Genomic DNA, 25,998 nt, shown 5'->3' with positions numbered 1-25,998 from the left:
CTTTTGAGAGAAGTCACAAAGTGGAAGGTAGAGGGATTGTTACAGATTGATGAGGTTTAAAGGGTTACAAGAAGAAAAAAAGAGGTGTTATAGAAAGGAGAATCTGGAAAATACTTCAAGGACACGAAATCTGAGCTATGAACGATGAGTAAAGAGGAGTGTCTTTAGAAGACTAGCAACTGAGTTTTGACCATGTTAAGTTGATGATAAGACATGATAGAGGACTGATAAAAGCTGAAATTCTGGTTTTGGTTTGCGTAAAGTGAGAGTAGTTAAAAGGAAAAAAGCAGTAAAATTCATATCTAAATTTCATTTCCAGTTTATTTTCATCATGTGCATTGGTTGCCAGTGCTTCTTTTTATGTGATTATGCAATATGTGTTACATGGTTCAGAGGAAATTTTCACAATCTGATGCCAGAAGAGACTTTAACTGATGTGAAGTGTTACATATGTTTGGCATCAACAAAACTGTCTGCTTTTACAAATGCATCTAGAGATTATAATGCCTCTGAGCATCTTTATTATTATAGTTCCTTGATTAGCTTACTGTTTAGGAACATTACTGTAGATGTCAAGGCAATATAATAAGGATCTTTTTTTCCTGGGTGAGCTTGATGAAGTGTGATTGGAACATCTACCTTTTAATTCAAATGCCTAACCTGTTGTGTTGCTCGTGTATACTACTTGGGAATGCCTCATACAGTTGCTATAATTTCTCCAGCACCTAAACGCCCTGGGAATTGCAAAATGTCTCTCTATTCCACTTCTGCAAAACATTTTTACTAGCTTCAGGTCTTTTCTTTTTCATCCCTGAAAGTTTCTAATCATAAAGAATATACTCCCTACTAGATCTCCTCACAAGGGCTGAAACTAGGATGAGGAGCCTGAGGACATTTGCCTCTCTGTCTTCACTTGCATTTTAGCTTAAAATTAAAGCTCTTTGTCATTTCACTCTTTTTATAATCTTCACTCTTAAAAGTCCCCAAAGTGGAGAATGCTTTCTCAGTAGATCTGTCTACACGGACTGTTAAGGCTGCCCTTCAAAACATACAACTCATTTGCCAGTTGCAGATTGGGATTCTTCAGAGGCAGCGGTCTGCGAGTTGGCTCGTGCCTGCTGGATCCTCACGAGCTGCACCAGAAGAGTTACAAGGTAGAAAAGCAGCCTGAGAGGAAACCTGCAATTGTAGGATTTCAGGCAGACCACAGCAGACTGCAAGTGCAGGTAACTCCTTCAGAGAAATGTAGGGCTAACCAGTGCTACTTTTGTTGGGTTTCCCACAGAATATAAGCATTTCCCTCAAGAAAAAATGTATTTTTTAGTTTTATGTGTGTGAATGCGTGTGTTACTTTGCATATATGTACATACAAATTGATTTGTGATCATGGTACACAGGTTCGTTGGGAGCCTCACAGTCCACATGTAGTAGCAGATTTTAATGCTTCAGATTTATTCCAAGGAGTTTAGATCAGGCCTTGTGTTATCAGAACACTCATAACTATTGCTGAATGCCACCATCAATAAATCCACTGTCTAGAAAACAGGCTGTTTATTTGCATCATTTACTTCTTGACCTCATATCAGTGTTTTTACTCTTTTTCTTTTAAACTGCACACAGGACTGCACTTCCCTCTCCAAAAGGTTTATCAAAAACCTTGACAAAACGCGAGTAAAATGCCTACAATTGTATTGTCTGTTTACAGTCATGTTTATTGTTTCTTCCCCTAATTATTTTTGCAATGACTATGTACCTGGAGCTCTTTTTGCCAGCTAAAGGTTTTTAAAAGTATTACCAGAATATCCATAAGAAAATAATGGGCTCAGTAGGATTTCAGTTGAACTGATTTAGCTTTAGCATAAAGACTGATTTTTTTAAGTGGCTTCGACTATGCAGTGACTTTTGATCAAATTATTTCATTAAAAACATGATTGAAATCAGGTTATCAGAGATACTTTGTAGATATTGTAGGTTTGTCTGGGGACAGACTTTTTAGAAAGGTGTGTTACAACAGGACAAGGGGTAATGATTTTAAACTAAAAGAGGGGAGATTCAGCCTAGACATGAGGAAGAAATTTTTACAATGAGGGTGGTAAAACACTTTCCCAGGTTGCCCAGAGAGGTGGTAGATGCCCCATCCCTGGAGACATTCAAGGCCAGGCTGGACAGGGCTCTGAGCAACCTGATCTAGTTGAAGATGTCCCTGCTCATGGCAGGGGGGTTGGACTAGATGACCTTTGAAGGTCCCTTCCAACCGAAACTATTCTATGATTCTATGATTTAAACTCGTAATAAATTAGAATGATGAGTATATTTGCCTTTTTTTTTTTTTTGGTGGAGATGTGTGACTTAAGTTAAACAAGCTGTGCTTGAGACCCTCATTCTTCCCTTCTTTTTCTCTCCCCTTCCTACCTCTTCATTTCAGCTATTCCTCCACTGTTTATAGTAAGAATTACAACATCAAGAAAATGTTTTCTGCTACTGTTGTGCCCATACTTGCTGGTGAGGACACAAGAATCCTGCCCAGATGGCCCTGACTGCAATTAGGGCACAGAGCGCTTAATTCTAAGCCATCTCCTGTTCTGTATAAACTATTTCTTTGTTCAGTCCAAAATTTCAAGGATAGTCTTATAAACACAAACGTGGTCATGTAAGGTCGGAAAATTCCAAAGAGCGAGTCTGTATGCGCAGCTCTTGCTGATCCTCTGCTGTTAACTCACCATAGAAACAAACCATGCTGAAGCTCAGTTTATGATAACATGGTGTTATTTGAAATGTAGCAAGGTGTTAGACATCACAGTAATCCGAACTTGGCATGCTTTCACAGGAACCGCACAATCAAATAGAATAGGGCTGGAAGACGCTCATAAAGATCTGATGTGTCCCAGAGCAGAATCACTGCTTTTAACTCTTCCTGAAGATGCTGCTTAAACAGGTCCAGTGACAAGGATTTTTGCAGTCTCTGTGCCTTTTATTGTACTCTCCACAATCCTTATCATTGGAAAGTTTCATTAGATCCCCCTGTATTCAGTTTAAGGCCACTCTTGTTTGTCCTCCCCGTGGAATACAGTTAGAGTGTTCTGTGCAGAAGCTTGCTGAAGACAGCTGTACTTCAGGGTTTTTTTTCTGTTTTTATGATCAGACTTCTCCTGTCCCATAAGTTAGATTTTCTCATGGTCATTATTACTGCTCTTCTCTGGTCAATAGTTAGATAGTGCACCTCTTTGAAACACTGTAACCCAACCTTGATACAGTTCTCTATCTGAGTCTTTAGAAAGTTGCATAAAGTGGGAAAAATACCGGTTTTGTGTAGGACACTTCTACTCATTTGTCCCAGTTTGCTTTTTTCATAATAGCATGACAGTATTATGTCTAATATGTGTTTTTCATCACAGATATTTATTAAATTTGAGATTTCTTTAAATTGTGTCTTTGTAAGAAAATATTTTAAAAGAAACTTTAAATTTTATAGTATGTAAGGTGAAACCCAGCCATGAACTTTGCTCTTCTCCACTGATTATCAGTTGGATAGTTCAGTAAAGGCTGTTCTTCCTCCCATACAACAAAAGCCTGATATGACCATCTTGGTAATATTTCCTTCTATAGTTGCAATCTCACTCATGTCTCTGGATATGGATTTATAAAGGCAGTGGTAAATAAATCAGTTACTATTCAAATAATTGGAGCCCTTTCAATCACTAGCTCTTCAGTAAATGTGTAATTCCTCACATTTTGATTGGCTGAGAGAGTTTGATTCATATAATTACTGTAACTTTATTTGTAATTATTTTGGTACCATGTAGATCCATATTCTTTGGCAGATAGCTTTGGTTTCTCGCTTGCAGGGTATTGGGCTGAGGAATCTGTGCTTATGATGCTTTGTGTCAGCACTCCTTTATTAGTCACTGTACAGAATATTACTTAATTGAAAATAAGTTGTAAAGAAAGAGGTATTCATTTCTGCCTTCCAAATGGCTAAGGCTATTCTAGGCTAAGTATAATTTTGGCATTTGTTCTTCACGTGTTATTTTACCTCTCCATATTACTTAACAAAACTAATCAGGCCTCACCTCTGTCCTCTCAATCTTGCTGTTGGCCAGAACAAAACATTTGAGTGCCTGTTTCCTTTTGCGTTATATCTGCCTCACCTTTTGGTTTAGTTTATATCTTGATGATGGTTTTTGTTAATCATTTGCTTAATAATCTTCATGCTGATTTCATTGTCTTGAATTTATAAATTTCCCTTTCAGATTTCTATCAGTTAAAACCTCTGCCTTCTAACAGCCTAACATTATAATGCTTCCCTTGATACTGTGTTACTTTCTCCTCCCACATTTGCTCTGCATTTTGATTTTAGTACAAATGGGATCACTTTTGCTTTCATTTGCATCAGTTCCTTTCCTATTTATAAATTATCAAACCATCTATTGTTCCACCTAAGCCAACACTACTCTGTTTCAGACTGCTTAAATTGAAAGGAGGCTTCACAGCCAATAAGGGGATATCTACAATGGACAGACTTGAAAGAAGGTCCTTTTTTAACCAACTCCTTTCAAATCAAGGATATGTAGACATTTGTACCATATATACATAATATTATATAAATGTTTAATAATTTTAAGGATCTTTTTTATTGCTGCATTCACACATGGGAGAGCCATGTTGATTGTTCTTTTCCTTGCACACTTAGATAGCTTTGACGTACCTGCTAGCTGATTTTTATGTGAAATAGTTCATACCAATTTTCACGTGGAAAACTGGTACATGCCACCATTGCCACATTCTCTTCATGTAAAATTAAGAGGTCCGCTTTTCCGTTTAGCTATTACATGTCCCAGTTTTCTAAAACTAATGTCACGGGGAATAAAATAGCAGTGGCAGGACATTGTGAGCTTGTGGCACTGGTATTTGATGTGTGCACTGCTTTTGTTTCCATTTCTTTGATTCAGTCAGTCACTGCGTAGTGTCGCTCCTGTGTTGACCAAAGGAAAGTTAAGTTCAGGCATCTGGGATGAAAGAAAGGAGACTGTCAGGCTGGAGCAGAGCTTTGGTGTTGTGGGCCCCCCCATCCCTCCTAACCCTCGACATTTGCATTCTTCAGGCGGTCCAAGCTTTGGAGATGGCAACTGGGCTTGCGGTCCTGGACCATGTTGTGTGTGGTCTGATGTGTGGCCTAATGACCAATGCACATTGATGTCTACAGGGAAAAGCCCTGCTAATGCCACCAAGAACTGAAGCAAACCACTGTTATGGGTGCTTTATTTCTAGTTCTTGGTCAGCCAAATAATTAGCAGGAAAAATGAGCGAGTTGTTTTTGAAACACTGTTTAGTATCCATTAAGCTGGGTTATATATAGAGAAGCTAAATTTGTTTTATAAAATGAAATATGTTAGCTGCTAAGTTATTAGTTCCCTGTATTTATTTAGCATCCTTCACATGGGGAAAAAGTAAGACACTAAACAAAAAAAAATGCCAAAACAATTAGAGTGAAAAAAATCTGGTAATTAACTATTATTTTTCACAAAACTAGTCTAATTATGAATCAGTCATGGTAAAATGAAAGGTCAATAACTACAGATGCATAATTTCTCTCTGATAGATTGCTGTTTGAAAATAGGTTTATGACAATTATGTGATTAATTTCCTTTTATTAAACAGCATTATGAGACTTCATGTTGCATTCATCAGTTTATTACTGTTACTTTTTCTCTTCAGTTGCAAATTAGTCCTGGATAACATCAGGGCAGAACAGAAGCTCAGGTATACTGAGGATCTCTTCTTCTGGTGTTGTTTGTATTGCAGGGAAGACCACAAATCTGAACCAAAACCAGAGCCTCAGTATGCTGAAACTATCAGTATCATCCGAAGTAAACAAAACAAAACAATAATTTTAAAAAACACACACACACAAGTACTTTTAGTCCAAGGAAATGAGGGCCATATCCAGTGAAATTATTATGTTTCTAAGATGAGGCATGTGAGGAATATAAGTACCTGAGTTAAACTGTGACCCAGAACAGATTTCCCCACATGCCACCTAACCCTCAAAGTACTCTGCCTTTTTATCTTGAAATTCCCCATGCATGAAGAGTTGCTGTCCTGGACAACTGGAGAATTTCCCCAGCCTTGGAAAAGCTGAGCAGCCTGGGGATCCAGGAACCAGGTATTCGTTCACACTAATTCCTGTAGCATCAATACGCAAGATGTTTTCAAGCATTCAGTGCTCCCCTGATGGCACCCTGTGGGGTTGGGCTCCATACAGCACCCAGTGGCCACCAGCACTTTCTGGGGAAACAGTTGAAGAGGGTCAGTTGTATTCTGTCCTCCTATCTAGCAACCTGGTGGTCAAAGTGCTTAGGATGGTAATATAATGTCCAAGGCTATTGCCTCTTCTTCTTGAGCATAATTTAGTTTCAAACATGTTGGCCTCTTGCAGGTTTGTGTTCTACTGCTGGGCAAGGCTGCAGGGCACCCTGCAGTTTAGCGGCTGAAATTGCGCCCATTGCACATCGCGGCTGTCTGCGGCTGCTAATCTAGATGCAGAAGACAGACAAATATTTTTTGTTTGAGTATTTACATACTTTGATGTTGGATTAACTGAGTGAAATCCTTCTTAGTGACCATCTAGATTTCTTAGATAATATATTCCTTGAGGTGGATACCAACAGCCTTGGCTATCTGGTGCTCTGTTCTTACATCTGTAGGAAAACCCTGTAGTAATTGTTCAGTCTACCACTCCTAGGTGAAATCAGGTTGGCCACATGGCTTGAATTTTAGTTACGTGCAGGATTTCCTTGACTTCATGGGCTCTCCAGTGTGGCACATTTGTCCTCAGCCGACAGGTTTTATCTTCTTTGCGTAGCTTAGAGAAAAAGAATGGTGTTCACTAAGGAGAATGAGGCTGTCTCGGGGTACATGGGAGTTTGCTTTTCTTGTCAAGTCTCCTGGAGAGACTGCTGTTGGAAGGGAGCTGGATCATCTTAAATTCAAGATTCTTTGAATAGTGCTAAATGCTTTGCTACTCCATTTGGAAAGATTATAAGCTGCTGTGCTGACTGGCTGTGATATTCATTAGAAAACTTTATTGGAAAATACAGTCAGCAAGAGACAAAAGTTTAGCAGCAGCACCCGAGTTATATTAGGGAGCATTGGACGGCATTGTCTTTCCGTCACCATCTTTCAAGGATCTCGTACAACTATGGGTAATTCTGGGCTTCTTGTTCGGAACCAGCTGGAGAATGGGCCCGCGGCAGGGTGTAAAGGGGCAAAGGTTTTCCTGAAGTATTTTTTATAATATATGTGGCGATGTAATCATTTGGTTAACTTGTTATTCAACCAGTGCAGAGCAGTCTTTGGCCTTAAATCCAGCTTAGCATGTTGATATGTTTCGGTTGCATAGTGCTACCAGCGAGATGACTCTTGCTTGACATATTCAGCCATTTGGAAACTTATTTTATCTTCAGAAACTTCTTCTAGGTTCAGCAGGAATGTTACAGTATGCAGTCATTTGAAAACATAAAATAGGGATTTGGAATTAGAAAAAGGAAAGAATCTGGTTGTCTTCTGGCAAGTTTTTTAGTTCTGGTTATCTGCAAAGTATACACCTCTTGTCAGTATAAATAGGGAGTGCCTATATAAACATTCTTGTTTCGCCTGTTCCACATAATAGTTTCTTGTATCATATTTCTTTTGACCTCACTATCTGAAACCAATTACAGGAGATCCATTTGGGCTGCATCTATTTTCATAAGAAGCCCAGGCAGCAGTGTTTTTCTCAGAGATGAATATCAACATCAAATATGCTTCTGAGTGCTTTGTTATTTATGTTTCAGAGAGATTTTGTAGCCTTCAGCTCTCAAGAATGTGTCACGCTGTGCTGTTTATACATTGACGATATTAATGGGCGTAGATGTCATTTTTCATTTTAACGTCTCAAATGCAACAGGCTGATAGGTTAAACATTCCTGTTTTTAAAGGAAAGATATGAGTGACATCTGTTTCCTAAAAATACACATATACTTACTTTGTAAAAGACGAAGTAATAAGTTTACCATCTTTTAGCTGCAGCTTTCACTTTGTTAAAATGATAAAATTTTAAAAATTATTTTAAGGCATGCTTAAATTAAATACAAGGGTTTGGAATACAAAATAAAAGCAAGTTCTATCTCATAGCATTAGCGCCAACAAATTGCAAAATCTACCACAATTTATCAACTTTAATAGGGTGAGTTATATGCAATTAATTTCATTTTTGTTCTGCTTATGTTTTAGCTATGCCAAAGCTGCGCAGTAAATATTAAGTAGTGTTCCCAATAAATATTTTACTAGAAGACACAGTGAGTTCTGGAAACCATATGCCCAAATTTCCTGCTTATACAGCCATTACTTAAAGCATTATAATGATTTTCATTTGCGTTATTAAAATAATTTCTAATCCTCAGTTCTTTTTATTGCTTTTGTCTACGTTGGCTTTTTTGTATAGTTTTACTAATTTAGATAACTTAATTAAGGAAAAGTGCCTACTAAATTTGAAACAAATGTTATTCGAAACTGGATACGATTTTGTCTGCCTAAGCATCCATTCATGCTGCTGTTAACTTGAGGTAGGACTCAACATAATTTTGATCTGCCAGATTTATAAACATCTGTTAGTTTCTCTTTGCTGAACTGTTTTTAGACTGCGAGTTATTATCAAATTAGTTCACAGAAATTTATAAATGATATGTGGGATGGGTGGTTACTTGAAGTGTATGTGTTAAACTATGAATTTTGAAAGGCACTTTCAAGTTGTTAATTTGTTTTGCAAAGATTTAATAGCAGCAAATGAATTGCTAGAACTGAATGTTTTATAGTCTCATAATCTTCACTTATGAATAATGTCAGTAATAATCTTTTGAAATTAGCAGGGTGTTTCTGGGAGGTTGTTTACTGAGTAGCAAAATCTAAAGTTGAGCAGCACACTGGGAGGAAAAACTACCATATGACAAATGCTGTAAGAACAAAAGCTGACAGTGATTTTTCCTTATGAGTTTCGAATCATCTCTGATCTCTTGAAATTGTTTTCTGTTCTTCTTCTATCTCCTGTGTTTACAATAATCTAAACTGCCACAATAAGATCACTGAAGTATTCTCGTAGTCATCATTTATAAGACATTCTGTATTAAAAGATGAGCCTTTACTCCTTTAAAGATATCCCAACCAGCACATCTGAATCAAAACAGTTTAAGTAGCAGAGCCTTTTATGCAAACATATCCTGTTGTGCTGCCTTGCTTTCTTATAAAGTGCGACTCTTTTTGTAGTTAGCATTAGGCAGTCATGCTTAGGCTGATTCCACAGGAGCGTGCTAGCCACAATTTGATATTATACTGTGTATCTTAAATCGAAGCTGCAGCATATTGTAATTCTCTAATTTTCAAGTACTGTAAATGTATGGGTTTATCAGATGCTTGCATGCTTGTTTTATTGTATTGACGTGAGATGACTTTGCTGCCGAGGAAGATTAAGACACTTGAAACAACTTGCAGAGTGTTCTAGCTATTTGCAAGTATACATCAGCATTATATCATTGCAATTTCTTTCCCAGATTAAGGCTGTAAAATTAATTTTCTGCAACCACCACAAATAAAAAAAAAATCGTCTTTGCATTTTTTCCCATTTTCTTTAACTCAAGGTCTCTTCTCTCCTTCTTGTAAGAGTATCACCCCGGGTGATGAGGTTGGTTTCCCTGTACAGTCTCCCATGAATTTGGGAGCGCAATGGTTCTCTTGCTTCCATACAAGTTTCCCTTTTGGAGAGCTGCAAAGATTGGGAAGGCTCATAAATTCACCACAGATCATCTGTTGATGAATTTAATCCATGTTTTGCACTTAAACCACTGCAAGATATTGGGACCAAATCCTGGTACCCTTGAAATCAACAGATGTATTTAGCGCTGATCTCAGACAGAGCAGGATTGTCCTTTAGGATCTGCTCAAGAGCTGTGAGTGCAGAACAGATTATGCTGTTCACATAGGAAACAGGGCATCCAGTGGTTCCTTGGTAACAAAATATTTCAAGTGCACTTTGAAATATGTTAACTTTTAGTTATTTTTGGCAGAGAGAAACTTGTTCTGTGTGTCTTGTTGCTTAGGTTCAGAGGAATGTATAGTCTTTGTAAAGCTGACCTGTAATTACTTGAGAATTTGATGAAACAATACAGGGATTGTTGTGGGAATGTCTCCAAATGTTAAAAGTCTGCTCTGCAAACTTTGTACCAGAGCCTTCTATGGGGAGACGAATCAATGTTGTTAGGAGATGGTGCTAGTGCATTCAGTTTGTTTACTTTGGTTTTCTGTGTCTGCCTGCCTTCTCAGAGAACTTGCTTGGAGCCAGACTGTAGCAGCCCTCTCTCTGTCTTTTCATAATTGATCAGGGGATGACTGCCTTCCCTGAGGGTTAAGACGTGGCAACTTTTTCTGTTTGCTCAGCATCTCAATGCAGTAGTTCAAACATTGTTCACACCAGCTGGCAGTGTAATGCCATATGCACATCTTGTCAAAGCAACTGTTGTCATGGATACTGGAAACTATCTTAAAAACCAGCTCATTTGAGTCTAATCAAAACTGTACCTTTCTTTATCAGTTGAGAATCTGTATTATTTTAAGGAACATTGATCAAACAGCGTTTATTGCAGTATATTCCAGTTACAGTATGTTTTAATAACATAGATAATGGTGTGATGTATTTTAAAGCTGTAACCGCTATTTACTGAACGGATTTTTTTAAGGGGGGGGGGGAAAGAGTTCTTCAGGTAGCTTCAGTGGAAATGTTTCGAATGTTGTTCTTTTTTCATTTCCTAATAAATACCACTTTACAATACTTGGCATTTTAGAAATAATTTCATAGGGAAAAAAAATTAGATTAGCCTTGTTTGGGTACGTGGAATGTTTGTTTACGTTTCCTATGTTTACCTGTATTTTGCTGAATTGGAATGAAAACATAAAATAAATGAAAACATTTTCTATTTTGATTGGGATACTGTCATCTCAGAGCCTGATCTGGTTGGTTGAGTAGTAATTTCTTTGTTCTCTGGTTTTCCTAAGAATGCAAATGAAAACCATTCATTTTTATTTGGGATTAAAACTGCACTTTATTTTGTCAAAGGAGAGGTTTCTCCTTGAATTGTAAGTACAAAAAGTGTTTTTAATCTTCAATGAATATCCTTATTAATTCGCTTTCAAGATAATCTGATGTTGATTTGTCAAATTTAATTACAGCTTCCGGTAACACTTGAAGTCTACTTGCTTTTGCTTCAAAATTGTAATATGAAAATGCAAATTGAATGATAATTTGCAAGGGAATGGGCATTTTAGTTGAACATTCAAAGACAAGTTCCTTGTGGAAATGAGGGTATTGATGCAGTTTATGATTTTTCTTCTTCAAGCACTTTAAACAAATTAACTTTATTTCCTGCAGGATTTCATGTACATCCATGGATTCTAGTGAATGCACTTTCAGATGATTTTTTTTTTTACTTTTTAAGTAAAAAACAAACTGAAGTCTGAAATCCAGCAAATACAAATCAAACAGGAGGAGATTGCATTTGTTCGATTGGATTTTACCTAACATTAGCAATGAGTAACTCATCTCTTTCTAGGAACTGGTGGAAATTATTTACCTTTTTTTTTTTTTTTTTTTTTTTGTGCTTTTAGGCACTCCAGGCAGCAAGGCAGCTGCTTTTACAGCAACAGACAAGTGGACTGAAATCTCCTAAGGGCAGTGATAAACAGAGACCGCTGCAGGTTAGTAAAGTGTCCTTGATTTTGGGGCCCTGCTCGCAGGGAAGAGCAGGGTGTTTGCTCACACGCAAGGTGTGAAGTGTGTGGATGCGTGTGCCCTAATGCCGTGTATGTGCATGTGCTCATACAAGAAATTACAGGTTTGCATGCTGGTGACTTCATTGACAGAGAAAATTCTCTGTAAGTTAAAAAAGCTTTTTGTGGCTATAGATGCTTAGAAGGTCTAAGACGCGAGTTCGGTATAAATTAATTCTTTATAGACATGTTGCAGAATTGGTATGTGGTTTTTATACGTACATGGATTAAATTGTAAAAATGGCTGTGTTAAGACTAAGAGAAAAACAGTATCCAGAAAAAAATTAGCTAAATAACTCACCGGTGCTGTATGTAAGTAACAGAGAAGTGTTCAGAAACTGCCAACACAACTGCATGAAATGATGAAAGAGCTGCTTCTGCCATTTTAGAAAAACATATGTCATGGAGTTTCACACTGCTGGGCTTCAGGTTGTGTTCGGGTGAATGGGAGTTCTGTTATTGAATAATTATTTTACATGCATTATTAGTAAAAATATGTATAGCGTTTTATTCTTGAAAAAAATGATCTAAGTTTATTTTGAGGTTTTAGTTCATTTATCGCTGTAATTCAGAGTTCTATATGAAATTGCATTCTGCTGACAAAACTGTTTCTCTCGTTGTATGTAGACCAAGTATGAGTGTGCAACTGCTGAATTATAGTCTGTTGCAGACAAAAGATGTACATGAGAGACAATTCTGTTTTGTTCAGGAAATAAAAAAATGGTAATTCTTACCATTCTCTTCGTCACATCTGTTTTTCTGGGTGAGTCTTTATCCTCTTGGGACTTCCCTTGTTTTCTGATGGAATAGGGCATTTCTATCTCATTTTTAGTTTTTGTTGTGCATAGTGGACAACCCGGGGCACCAGAATTTCTTTTTCTCCCCCAGTGAAATGTTGTGAAATGTGATCACTTGTGCAATTTTTGTATGTAATTCACATTGTCTCCTTTTCTTTGTGAAACTTCGCGAAGCAATGTTGGAGACAACAAACAGTTCCACATTCCACAGCAGCTCTCTTCAAATAGACTTTTAAAGTTGTATTTATTTGCTCGGAACCAAACAAGAACTTAGGGAAATGACTAAAGAAAACGGAAAAAAAAAAAGAAAACATGTCAGGTTGGCATCCTGCCATGCTGTAGTTGTACAGTCCAGAGGCCTGGGACCATCTCAACTTTCCACTTTTCGCCCTTGACTTTCCTTTGTATTAAACGTCTTCTTGACTGAAGGCACACAAGAAGAGTAGTTGTAAAGGCAGCAGCTTATGAACTACGTAGTTTTTTATAGTTTTTAGAACTGTAATTGCTGATCTTGAAGGGTTGAATCACTACTATGAAAGTAGTTTGTTCTGCCAGCTCCTCATTCTGAAAGACAACATGGAGTGTACAAGGAGTGTACGAGGTCCAGCTAGCCCCATGTCCTATCAGTAAACTGGCCACCACCAGCAAAAATACTGATATTTTCCCAGAATATGTTTCCCAGTTAGCTTACTTTATTATTCCAATTTGTAAACTGGAGCAGTTCAGGAGCTACTGACTTCTACTCTGTTCATGTTCTCCACCCATTCGTAAATGTTCTTTTCAAGGCTGAAGAGATGTGGGGCTGCACTATTTGTCATGTTTGACACAAAACCAGTCATACATGTAACCCAGAGGGTGATGAGATGAGAAGACAGTCTTGTGCTTTCCTGCTCCCACAGCACTAACCCTGGCCTGATGCCTTTTAAATGCCATAGGATGGTGTATTGTAGATGTCCTGTATTACATGTTTGCAAGGAAGAGTCAGTGCCTCATGAGTCACTGCAAGACGGGAAGAAGAAAATAAAGCAAATAATTTTCTTTTCAGAATTGCTGAATGCTCCCTAAAGCCAAGATTACTGCTCATGTTTCTAGCTTTTCCTTCCATGATCAGTATATACACAGTGCCTCTTATTAGCCTTGGACACTTCATTTGGTTCATTTTTTAAATGAGAGGGAAATGGAATTTGCTCCCAGACTTTGGTTTATATATCAAATACCGTGTCAATTCAGGTATTAGCACAAACTCCATTTTAATATTCTTCTTTAGTGAAAAAGATGTATAAAGGCTTTGAAAATGAGTCCTTGGAGCTTTTTTATTTCTGTCATTTACTGTTACTACAGAGCTGTTCCTTGTTCATTATGTAGTGGAAATTCACAGTTTGAGCATCGTGATGCCTGTTTGACCAAATACTGTAATATAGGTCATAAAGTTGTACAGTATTATTACATTATTATGCCAAATTTAATGGTAAATTTAGCCAAAATCCTCTAGCAGTAGGATTTCCTAAATATGTATAAGCAATTTGAGGTTTATAAAACAAAAATACTTGTGCCTGTGTTTGTGCTAAAGGAAACAGACTTTCCCTAATATTTTTTAAATACTTCAATATTAGTGTATTTCTAATTTCCTCTGATTTCAGAGCAATTTAGTAATCTGGCAACTGTAGATATGGCAGAACTGATTTATAAATACAGTAAAAACCTAATAAAACTTTTAACACTAGCTCACACATCTGCAGGCAAATGTAAGTGTTAGGTAAGCCTTTCCATTGCATCTCTCATGTGCTCCATATTTTAATGTAAACTATTCTATTGTTCCACGTGCCAAAGAAGGAAAAAAAATGTATTGATTTCAGTGGCCATCTTTTTATATTTGGGGGAAAGTAGCGTATGGAGGTTTTATGTGTGTTCTCTCTGTTATTCCATAATGGCATCAAGTATTTCAGTGACTTACAGCACCTACTAGCTAATCAGCAAGTTGAAAGCTTATTGAAGAAACCTTCAGATTTGTGTCCTCAACTTTGCAAAATCAGGGTGTTGGGTAAGTTGTCAAGTTCTACTGTGCTTTACAGAGGGCATGGTTGTAGAGAACCACTGGGATTTTCCTTGAAGAAATCGGGTGTCGTTTGTATCCTCATGAAAAGCCTTTTTAAATTTACTGCTAGCTGTGTAATCTGTTGTAAAAGAAGGATGTTGTGTTGACAAATGTTTTTGTCTTAGCTTTTAATGCAAAAGTTACCCTAATCTATTAGTTACCCCATATTTTCAGGGAGAAGATATTTATATTTAGATTGTGCGTTAGCAGAATTCCTACAAAAATTACCAGTTTTAGGTAGACGTTTATCTTGACCTACTATTACTTTCTGGTTTACATTTTTCTGGGTTTCAGGCTGCAGATGGCATAACCATTAGCATGTCTTATGCAAAACAGAAGGAGAAAAGCATCCCATTTGACAAGCTTGAGTACCAACTGTAGTAGTGATTTTACTTTCATGTATAGATATCCGAATAAATGTATTCGAAACATGTTTATATATGTCATTCATTACACTGATGCATCAATTGAATGAATCCAATCAGTACATACATTGATTAGTGACATGTTGCTGAATAGTTAAGGGAGGTTTCTGGTGAGAGTTAAGGATAACCTGCATATGATGAGATAATAGCATTTACTTTGTTACTGTGCATCCCGTTTTCCAGGATGTTTGCAGTAGTAAAGTTAAGCTTTCTGTAGCACAGGTTTTTGTTTCAGAAGATGTTTCTTTTCTGGAGAAGCTGTGATTGTGGTAGCCCATGGTGAAGCAAGCTGATTGCATTCATGGATTTCACTCCCTATCACCACGTTTCCACATTAGGCATAACAGGGAAAATGTCATTTTCACTCATAGAACCTGTAGATCATTCTCCTATGGCAGAAAGTCACTGTCCTTATGGCCACTGAAGAATCTAGTGTCATCTACTCTGAGTTTTAAAACTGGCAGCTTTATTGTTCTTGTTACTCTTACAGTCATGAGCAAGACTTGTGGTTCTTCAACAACTGTGCGGAGCACAGGCATAAGCCAGAGGTAAATGCTGTCAATTTGCTGCCACTGGTGGGAGTTCCTGTACGGAACTGTGATTATTTCCTTTCCAGGTAGACAAATCTAATCTGTCCACGATACACATACTGTTGTAGGCTGTGTAGCATAGTGATTTGGACAGCTAGTTGTAATTTTATTTGTTTGCTCTGAGCGCTATGAAAAGCCTTGCTACTTTTAGTCTCTGTAATGTCTGTAATGAAGTAGTTTATTTTCATAAAGTCAGACTTTGAACTTCATCTCGATTAGAATAAATAGATAATTATCTTCAGTCCCCTAAGTTAATATATCTGCAATGAATTGGTTAGTTAGTTTTTCCTTCAGGCTAGGAGATTGTTGTCTCAACATCAGTACTTATGCATTCTGTATTAGGATGGCGTGTCAGGAAATCATGACTCCTGGAATCAAAGGGTTAAGCTCAGTGTGTACCAAGACTGTTGTATAAATATCATGCTGCATGGAGTGTTGAGTTGTTAAGGTAAAATTTGTTTATTTAGCATGAGCACTTCACTGAAGTGTAATCATTTGATAAAATTTGGGAAAAGTAAGTACACATTTAAGTTTAATTACTTAATGTTTATTGCATTAGTGAATAGTATCAAAAGAACCACTTTTTTAAAGACATGCAAAATGCAAAAAATTAACATGAAAATTCAGCATGAAAGGATATTCATAGTCTCTTTTAGCCTACTATCCTTGCCTTGCTCTCTCCTAGTTTGGTCATCTCCCTTTGGATCTTCTTATGGTCTGAATTTAAAATTAATTGCACATAATAAATAAGCAAACATATCATTAATATTGTAACTTTTAGTTACTTTTTTAAACATATGTAAGGAGCTGTTGAGAGATAACAAATTGGGAATGTAGGGAAAAAGAAGAAAACCCACTGCTTTTAATGCACACTGAGTGCAACTGTGCATGCATAATGTCAGTTAAAAAATTCACAGTTTAAAAACAGCAAAAAAAATGTTACGGATGTAACAGAGTTTTCTTTGCATTACATTCAACAAAAATAGAAACAAATCTAACTGGTCTGAAACTGTCTTTCAAAACCTGTGTGATACATATTTTTATTTATGCATCCTGCTAAGCATAGGAAGTAGGAAGATTTTGTACATGCTAGAAAGCACTGATTTAGAAAGATGCAACACCTAATATATAGTGTAAGAGGAGAGTAGCGATAAACAGTCTTTTTCCCTCTCGAGTATAATTCTAGAGGAAATGCGTGGCCTACATATAAGCAAACATTGAGGCTTGGGGTAAATTAAATTTGGAAGATAGCTGCTGGAAAATTGTAAGTCCCATTTTCTCTTGTAAGTCTGTTAGGAGGAATATACTGTTATCCTCTAAGGTGCAGAAATTTGCATCAGTGATGCCCACTCTAAAGACAAGGATAACCCCAAGAGATGGAGAGAAGGCACAGAGTTATATTTAGGTAAGGTGTGGGGAGGAGAGAAATGAAAAATGGCTGTGTTCAAGCTTTCATGGTGTAGAAAACAAGAGTTCCATGTAAGGTAGAGGGATAAATAGAGTAATAAAGAAAAAAAGCTCGACATACTTCATTGATTTATAGTGGAAGTGTCTGTATGACTAACTTGCTGGAAAGTCCTTATCTATATAGATACAAGTCTGCTTCAAAGGCTTATGTCCTGTCCTTAACAACCTTTTACTTGTGAAAAGCCAAATTTTGCATTGTGTGCCATTTTGCTGTAAAATCTTTCAATAATAGATTTACTTTAAGTCACTTTTTTACTCTTGAAAACTTCAGTATTATAAAACGCATCTATAAAGAAAGTGGCAGTAGTTACTATGGTTTCCTTTTTAATTTAAAGTGAATATCTGTCACCTTGAGGTATTATTTCTTATTGATAAAGCAGATAGTTGTCATTTTTAGGTATATAAAATATCACAGCTAACCTTATGTATGATCCTTGTAACATGGAAAAATGTTTACTAGCAGCCTTCTAATGGAAGTTATCACGTAATGGCTTCATCTGTGTCTGAGAGGACAAAAACACTAGCTGGCACAGAGATCACATCTTCATCCTCAAAATATTTTTGCCATATTATAAAATATTTTGGAGGCAGAGGAAATAAGTATTATGCGACTTCTTTTTACAGGTATTGAATATACAGAATGCTATGTGATCAGGGATTTCAGGAGGCATTTTAATGTTAAACGTATGTCTGTGCAGCAATCTGACATGTCACTCCATTACTGTGATTTTCATTTGTCACCTGTATCACTCACCTCTTTCTTTCCCCCTTTCTCTCATGTTGATTCTGGTACTTCTGGCAGATTGGGAGGAGAGGGGAGAACACACACACTCCAGTTCCCACTCAGACCAGAAAGTCAAACCTTCCGAGAGAGCACCTGGGTCTCCTCACAGCAGCTTGTGCATAGCAGACCCATCTTTCCCATTCATGGTAGAACCTGCAGCCTGTCTCACACCAGGAAATATTGCCATGCATGGGATGGATGGACTGGTTTTTATATTCTGGACTGTAGGAGTCTCCAAGCCCTACAGAGAAGTTTCTTTGCCTTGCTTGAGCAACTGGAAGACTCTGTCCTCCTGCAAGCCCTCCCAGCGCAGCCGACATGCACCTTCATGATTGCTCCTCTTCGGGCTGCGTGAGCAGTTCCTCTGCGGTGCTGGGAGGTGTAGGTTTCCTTGAGCCACTTCTCCAGGCTCTTGCAACAGGTTGGATCAGGCTGATTCTCGTACCAGCTGGCTCATTGCCCAGAAAAGCTTGTGAAGAGCTGAGAGGGGATGTGTGAATGGTTCCCCACTCAGTGTGCGGCTCTATTAAAGGGTCTGCTCCCGGGCAGGGCCCCTAATTATGCCAGTTTAGGATCGCACCACTCAAGCAAGGCTCTCCCGGTACTCTTGAATTTGAAAAACACATTAGTGTACGTTGATTTAGAAATTACCAAAGCAGGAAAAGCAACTGAACAGAATATTCTGTGAATGCTCTGGATGGGTGTAGATTTTTAAAAATCTGGATAGATTACTCTTAAGGAAATTCTTGTTCTTTTCAGAAGGCTTTTTGTTTCATGACGCAATTAGAAAATTCAAGGAAATTTTCTAACAAAACTAAAGTTCTCTGACTAAATAATGAAGAATCTTCAGTCAATAGGAACAAATGCACCTTTCCATGTGAAAATCCAGTCTCCCTCCAGAGCCGTTCAAGACATTGTTTGTGCAGATTACTTCTCATACTTTTTTTTTGCAGATTAAATTTACCTTGTGAATTCAATACTTGTATCAAATTTGTCTAATCATTAGACATTATTTTGTAGTTTGAGTGTTAGTTGTACCTTTGCTTTAACAAGTAGGGGGACTTCACTAGGGGTATGAGGAGCAGACTAATCAGGAATCTGAATGTATGCCAAGATCAACATAGGTGTTAATTTTAGTTTACCTTCACCTAGACTGTATACATGTAAAGTTCAATTGAAAACTGTTGAAATTATCTGGACAAACATATTACACTGTAATGGTACAGAAAAAAAGCACGTGAGCATGTGTGCTGCTGAAAAAGCAATTGTACAGTGGAGTGGAAAAGCACACCAGCCCATGCTGTTGGGGAAGGGGGTTGTCCAGCAATTGCCACTTTGATGTTCTAGGTCTTTTTATGCCTTCTTATGCTTCTAATACAATTTTCTTGAGACAGACAGATGAGGGTGTTATGAAATAGAATTAATGGTGAAAAATTTACTAAACACTACTTCAATGCTTTACTACTTGATTATATGAAGCTTTGAAAAGCAATTGTGCAATAATAATATGTACAAAGGAAACTGTATGGTGTGCCAGCAACTTCAATATGTTTCAAGGATCTTACTGAGAACCTGCAGCATAAATGAAGAATGAGATTTTCCTCTAAGCGTTCACAGTAAATTCGTTTATTCAAGAAATATGCTTTCAGTCGGATGGAAAGGACAGCCTACACGGTATTGAGGAAAACCAATACAGGAACACAACATATCAGAAAAAATACCCAAATCAATGCTGTACTCATAGAACAAGTAATTTCCAGACGGATGCAGCTATAATTTAGTTCACAGATAGCTATGGGTTTCATGCTTAAGAATAATCAAATTACCACACTAAAGAAAAATATCTCCCAATACAAGATATGGTATAGTGTGAATTCATGCACAAAACAGTGTTTGTGTCTGTTTCAAGACAAGTTTAGGATACCACGGAAAACCTCAGTTTGAGGGCATAGTATCTGAAGTGGAAATAATAATGCAAATCCAGGGACAAATGGTGATTGATGTTTGCATATACAAAAAAATCTCTTGATTAGAAAGGGTTGAATCCGTATTCTGGATAAGGAAGAAAAAAATACCTAACTTCAAGCCTGCCATAACAATAGGGGTCATGTATTTCACCCATGGAAAAGAAAATGCAAGGATAGGATGCACAACAGGGCTGGGCTCTTGTACAAGATCTTGATAGATATCTTTCAAGAATGTAATTTAGAAAGTAAATTCTAATAAATTTTAGAAAGTACAGCAAAGTATAAGGTCATGTGTTTAAGAACTTAGAAGCATTTCTTCCTTAAGCTTATGTCCATCACTTAAAATGAAAGAGAGAAGCTCAGTGTATTGGTTTTGTATGACTGTGAAGGACCAGTGATATGACATAGGTGACAAAAAAGAACATGAAATCTTACAGGAATTTAAAAAGGTGTTTCCTATAAAAAAACTGGAAAATATTAATGCCATTTTTAACAGGTATCTTTGAGATCTCATCTGGAATAGTGGGAGATGTGCAATCTATCTAATTTCTAGTGCCTTGTTAGTATGTTAGAAATACGTGCTCTGTGTGGGTTCTGTTGAAATATTCAGGGTTGCAGTACTGATGCCCTGAATTGCCATGAAGTGGCCATTTTGACTATGACTGGTAGCTTAGCACATTTGCTATAAACCTACAGTTAGTTTGTGTAAATTCTACATACATTTTAACAATATACAATAACAATATACAAGTCCAAGAAGATTTCATTCAGACTAAATGCACAGGCTGAAAGGTTGTGGTTGCTCTATGCAGTTTGGGTCAAAAAATAAACTTTAGGGAGGAAGAGGCATCTTTTATACTTTTTAAGTACAGCTTTAAACATGGGAACAAGTAGCTAAGCTAAGCATGAATGAACTATGGGAAAGAAAGCTTTTCACTACACAAAGAGAAGAGTTTCTGCAACACTGTTCTGCTAGTGGAAGTAGTGGAAGCAAGAGTCATCTCACATGCACATTACTTATTTTAAAGACAAAGCTTGGCCAGCTTCGAAGGGGACTTTCATTACATGAATTACAGTAATAAAAATACTGAACACTCATAAAGTCTCCTCTAGTCCTGTGGTGTTGTGGGGTTTTAGGTTTTGCTTAAAAAAAAAGGTAGGGAGTCATTGTAACCAATAAAAAAAAATTAGGGAACAGAATAGTATACTGAGTTTTCAATAAGCACATTACACCGAATCGACAGATTCGTTTTAAAAGGGTTTTAATACCTTCTTAAAATTATAGTGTGTACGTGAAAGCCTTAAAGGACATGACATTGATTATTTTTTCAAAAGTCAACTTTATTTTCTGTGTATTTATGACCTGTTTCGTGAACAGAAAATGTTGAAGACTAGATAATAACTGGCATTTAGTAAAATACAGATGACATCCTAAATTCACAATATCTCATCTATTTAAATTCACTTTCAGTATATGACCATTTTGGATACTTTAATTCTCATTTGTTAGACTACAACAAAAGACAGTAATTTCTATTAGAATAGTCTAAGTAGCTGTAGATTTCACATCATTTTGTATAGTCTGGATTTTTTCAAGCAAGTGAACAAAAATGAATTGACTTCATAATTATCAGTAAGAAACAGAAGAAATACCACTGAATTAATAAATATGGACATTTTTAATTGGAAGGCATTAACTCTAAAATTAATTTGCTTTCCTCTGCAATAAATATGCTGAAATGAGGCAGAATTTTTTTTTTAAACCAAATATTTAAAGTTTTTTTTCTTCCAAAAATAACCACTTCCATAATTTTTCAGAATATTTATAGTGTTGAGGTGATTGTCTCATGGTACCTGAAAATAAAGTCAATTAGTCTAACAGTCCACTTATGAGATCATTATTATTGCAACCATTTTAGGACCTGGAATATAATATGACCCAACAAGTCTCAAAGCCAGGATTAAGAGAGGAGTGTTTTTCCACATTAAGAAAAGTCACACTAATTTAGCATCTTGCAAAATAGTTTAGTCTGGGAAAATGTTTGTTTTGGGTGGGGAATACTTGTATAGAGTTCTTTGAGGGAGTATTTAATCATCATAATTTGGCTGGGATAGTACAGTTTATATTGTCATACTCCAGCCATACCTCATGAAACAAATAATTATAACTTCATGTATCATTCTTTAGATTGTTAGTAGCTAACAAACATAAGTGCTATTGTATCAGACTTAGTCTTTGTAATTAATAATGTCCTAAAATACATCCAGAGATGATATTGTATAAATAACTGTTAAGAATGATTTCCTAACCCTCTTAGGTTTCGATGATATTGTCAAAATAAATTGAAATAGTAAATCCTGCCAATTGTTGTTTACAGTGCTTGGACTGTCAATATGAAATATTCGTTGGATTTTGTTTTATTTATTGAATCTTTTGATTTTTTTGACTATAAGTACAGTAAGAGAGAAGTCACTAGAAGTACTTTTGGAATGGCTTGACTAATGGCATCATCTTTAAAATAAATTCTAGTGTAACGAAAACCCACAAAAATACGAGGTAATACTTTAATTATGTGTGGAATCTCTTAGATTTTTTTTTAAGTGAAAACCCTACATAATTCTAGTGATAGCAGAACTGGACCCCTTCTTGTAGTTAAGGTAGGGTCTATTGCATTAGGGTTGTCAATGCACCACATCATTTACACAGAAATTATTTCTCAGTTATTTCTCTGTGAATGTCAAAGAGTTTCAAAGGAACTGATAAACAGAATCCTTGTTATTTAAGTCATTTTTCACTCCCATGAAATTATCAACAGAAACTCTAAAAACGTTTTGAAAACCTTTGTTTTACCTTGCAGGTTGTTTTATATTTTGCTTATTATTTTCCTTGGAAAGTAAATGTCATTAGCGTAGAGCCTTTAGAATGATGCCACAAAAATGGTACAAGAATTTGTTCTTCCTATTTTAGTTCTGGGAGATTTAGTGTTATGATTTTCATTTCATTACATATCAACTTTCTTAGTGTTATTATTAATTATTAATTTAAAATGTGATTTACATAAGAAGGGTATCCTTTATAGAATCATAATTAGTGTGCTTTCTCTCCTAGAGAAGAAACAATGAGGAACTGTTGTTTTTGACAGATACTGGTCTAGACACTTGACTTGACTAGCTGTCCACGATCAAAAAACCTTTCTTTTTAAGCTTAAAACGCATTAGACTCCATCCTCAGTATTAATCTCATTGTTAGGGTGAAACTTCTATTTTTCATACTTTTAATACTTTATTATTCTTACTATTGTACTTACAAAAGCTTTTTATTGGGGATTTTGGTCTTCTTGTATTAATAATTGTACAAAATTACAATGTGAATCACATCTCCAGAGAGCGTTCTGGCAATGCTAACAGAGTGCAAGAAGGGAAAAAGAACTGCAGAGACACCCAGAGATGTGCATCACTGACATACCCATTGGAATGGGGTTGAACAGCAGGCAGCAAGTTTATACTCATACATCTTTGAGTGTATTTCATGCCCAACTGTGTGAGCACAAGGTATAGGTATGCATTATTTACACTTTTCAGGGAATACCAAAATCCATTGGCTCGAGTTTTGAACAGTAGTGGGTAAAGGAGAAGGAGATATGATCCCAAGGTACCTCTGCTCTTTTATTATCCCTCCAGTTCTTGTAGTCCATCTTTGTGTTTTCTGGCTGCAGAGTTGCCTTTTAGCTACAGTTAAGAGTGCTGAGAGTTCACAGGATCTAATTCTTCTCTTGCAGGTTTAAGGAGTAGAAGAGATTAAATTAAGCTAAAAGCTGTGCTGCAAGGTGTTGTGGATGCCAAACATTTTGGCTCAAAAATCAAGTGAACAAATGAATGAAAGAAAAATCCTTCTGTACAAACGTAAATTCCTCATTTTCATAGCCTCTAAATACCAAAATTCTGGGATGTGGGGAGTAGCCTGGGGAAATGTCACTGTGTCAGTCTTGGTGGAAAGACGAGATTAATCTGAATAAACTCAAGGGAAATAGTTGGGTCCTCAAACGATTTCAAGATACCTAGAAACTTTGTAATGCCGCAGTCAGATATTCAGCATGTGTTATGATCTGAAAGTGATCCAAAAGGGACCTTCCAAAAGAGAAGGGATGTCCCTGGGTTGCATTGGGAGCAGCTGTCTGGCTCTTCCATGAGTTTGTAGCCGTGTTATTACTTTGACCATGCAGGCAACGAAGCCCAGGTCTTGAGATTTCTGGTTACATGACTGCAGTGCCTTTCCCATTGTATGGGAAAAGGATCTCCAATTTGCATTCAGATGGGCCACAGTCAATAAAAGGGAGAAAAGAAAATGTGGCTGCCTTCTGCAGAAGTGAGGGGAGCATTTTAAAAAACCTCAAAACCACTTTTAAAGTTAATTCCATTTTTTTGATATATCAATCATCGACCATTAAGTTGTTGAAAACAACTGTGAAATACAGTGTTAGGTATAAAGGCTAATTTTAATTTTAATGTGAGATATAGCCCACATATAATCTTATATAAAATGCTACCATGCAAATAGGCCGAATGAAAGTCTAAATTATTGACTGCCCTGTTCTGAAATAAGATACATTGTAATGTTGTAGAAAGTTACGTAAATCTGAGCTAAAAGAACAAGACAAGGAACAACATAGTTCCAGAACACAGACTTGGCTTGAGAGAATATTTATTTAATGTAAAAAGCTTTACAAAAACAAATCACAGCATAAATATATTACAGTTCTCAAAATCAGTGAGTCGTAGTAGAAACAATAGTCATAATTAGTTTATGTTTAGGAAAACCTGAGGTTCTTTCTAACCAACACAATTAATAGCTTTGTGTGGTATATGGGTTGCAAAGTGTTTGTTGGTCATGGTTATTTACCAGAAACGAAGATACTCACTGAGACAATTATGCATTTGAAATTCTGTAATTAGTTTTTATACTCAATCCAGTGATTTATATACTTGTTGTTGTGTGCAAAATGTAGTTCTCCCTAATATTAGAGATTTTTTTTCTTTAAATTTGAAGTACATTTTCATGAAATTACAATAAGGAGTTACAGGAATTGAGTAGACATTTTCAGACTTCCTTATCATGAGGTAAAAGAGAACAATCTGACAACACGCAATTAGCAGTGCAAACCCCTGCAGCCCAAGACAGTCAACAAAAGCAAGACCTTCCCCAGGGGTTGCCGGCACACTGCCTACCTGGGAGATGCTATTTTGGCTCAACCAGTATCCTATCCAGTAGCACTGGATAGTTGTAATATGGTATTTCTGGCTTATGTTACAGCTCAGAACTTTATCTGTAAGTCAGTGTAGATTGTTGTGTTCAGTATATTGTTCATACATGTTTCCTTGGTCCAGATACTCAATATCTTCCGGCAGCTTACTGAGGTGTCAGTAGTTGAACATGATTAGGGTGTATGAGGCTGCTTTTAGGTAAGAACTTGACAATGAGATTTCGTAAAACAGCAGCAGTATGAGTTATTTTCTTTTTGAAGACCAATGAGTGTTTTAGAGGCTGTTGCCTCATCGCTTTCTTATGGCCTTGCCTAAAAGGTGGATATTTGGTTCTCTCTGGGTGTCATCCCAGGACAGGAGACTAGATAAGAAATGAAGGAGGAAGACACTTTAAAATCTTGAATATTTATTCCAATATGCAGTTGAGGCTTTTTTGTTGTAGTTAAGATACTTTGTGTGTTTCTGGGTATACTGTTTTGCCAGTTAAAATATCAGGTATACATTTTAAAACTGATTTTTCAGTGTAAATCTTCCATATGTTTGATCTCACTGAGAACAACTGTATCCCCTTTGATTTTTTTTCTGGCTCTGGCAAAAACAGTAAAGAAGTTTTACTAAGAAGTGGTGAGAATTAAAAAATATTTGGGATTTCCTTTTTCCTGTGACCACTATCTATGTTTCCACTCTCTGAGAGATCAAGAGAGGAAAAGCTACTTGATAAGGTTACGATAAAATAGCTCACCTTAAGCGTAAGACAT

At 36.7% G+C, this 25,998-nt stretch overlaps 1 protein-coding gene across 4 annotated transcripts in view; it reads left to right on the top strand.

Moving 5' to 3' along the window:
• FOXP2 (forkhead box P2) overlaps nucleotides 1-25,998 on the top strand; it is a 422,877-nt gene that overhangs the window by 286,649 nt on the left and 110,230 nt on the right. For all 4 annotated transcript variants that reach the window (XM_065651464.1, XM_065651465.1, XM_065651471.1 and 1 more), the window contains one exon: nucleotides 11,692-11,781. In XM_065651464.1, coding sequence (XP_065507536.1) covers nucleotides 11,692-11,781 — 90 coding nt within the window. The remainder of the gene's footprint in view (nucleotides 1-11,691; nucleotides 11,782-25,998) is intronic.

The sequence above is a fragment of the Caloenas nicobarica genome, chromosome 1 (assembly GCF_036013445.1).
Source record: "Caloenas nicobarica isolate bCalNic1 chromosome 1, bCalNic1.hap1, whole genome shotgun sequence".
In the NCBI taxonomy this organism is placed as follows: Eukaryota; Metazoa; Chordata; class Aves; order Columbiformes; family Columbidae; genus Caloenas; species Caloenas nicobarica.
This window is presented reverse-complemented; position numbering and strand designations above follow the sequence as displayed.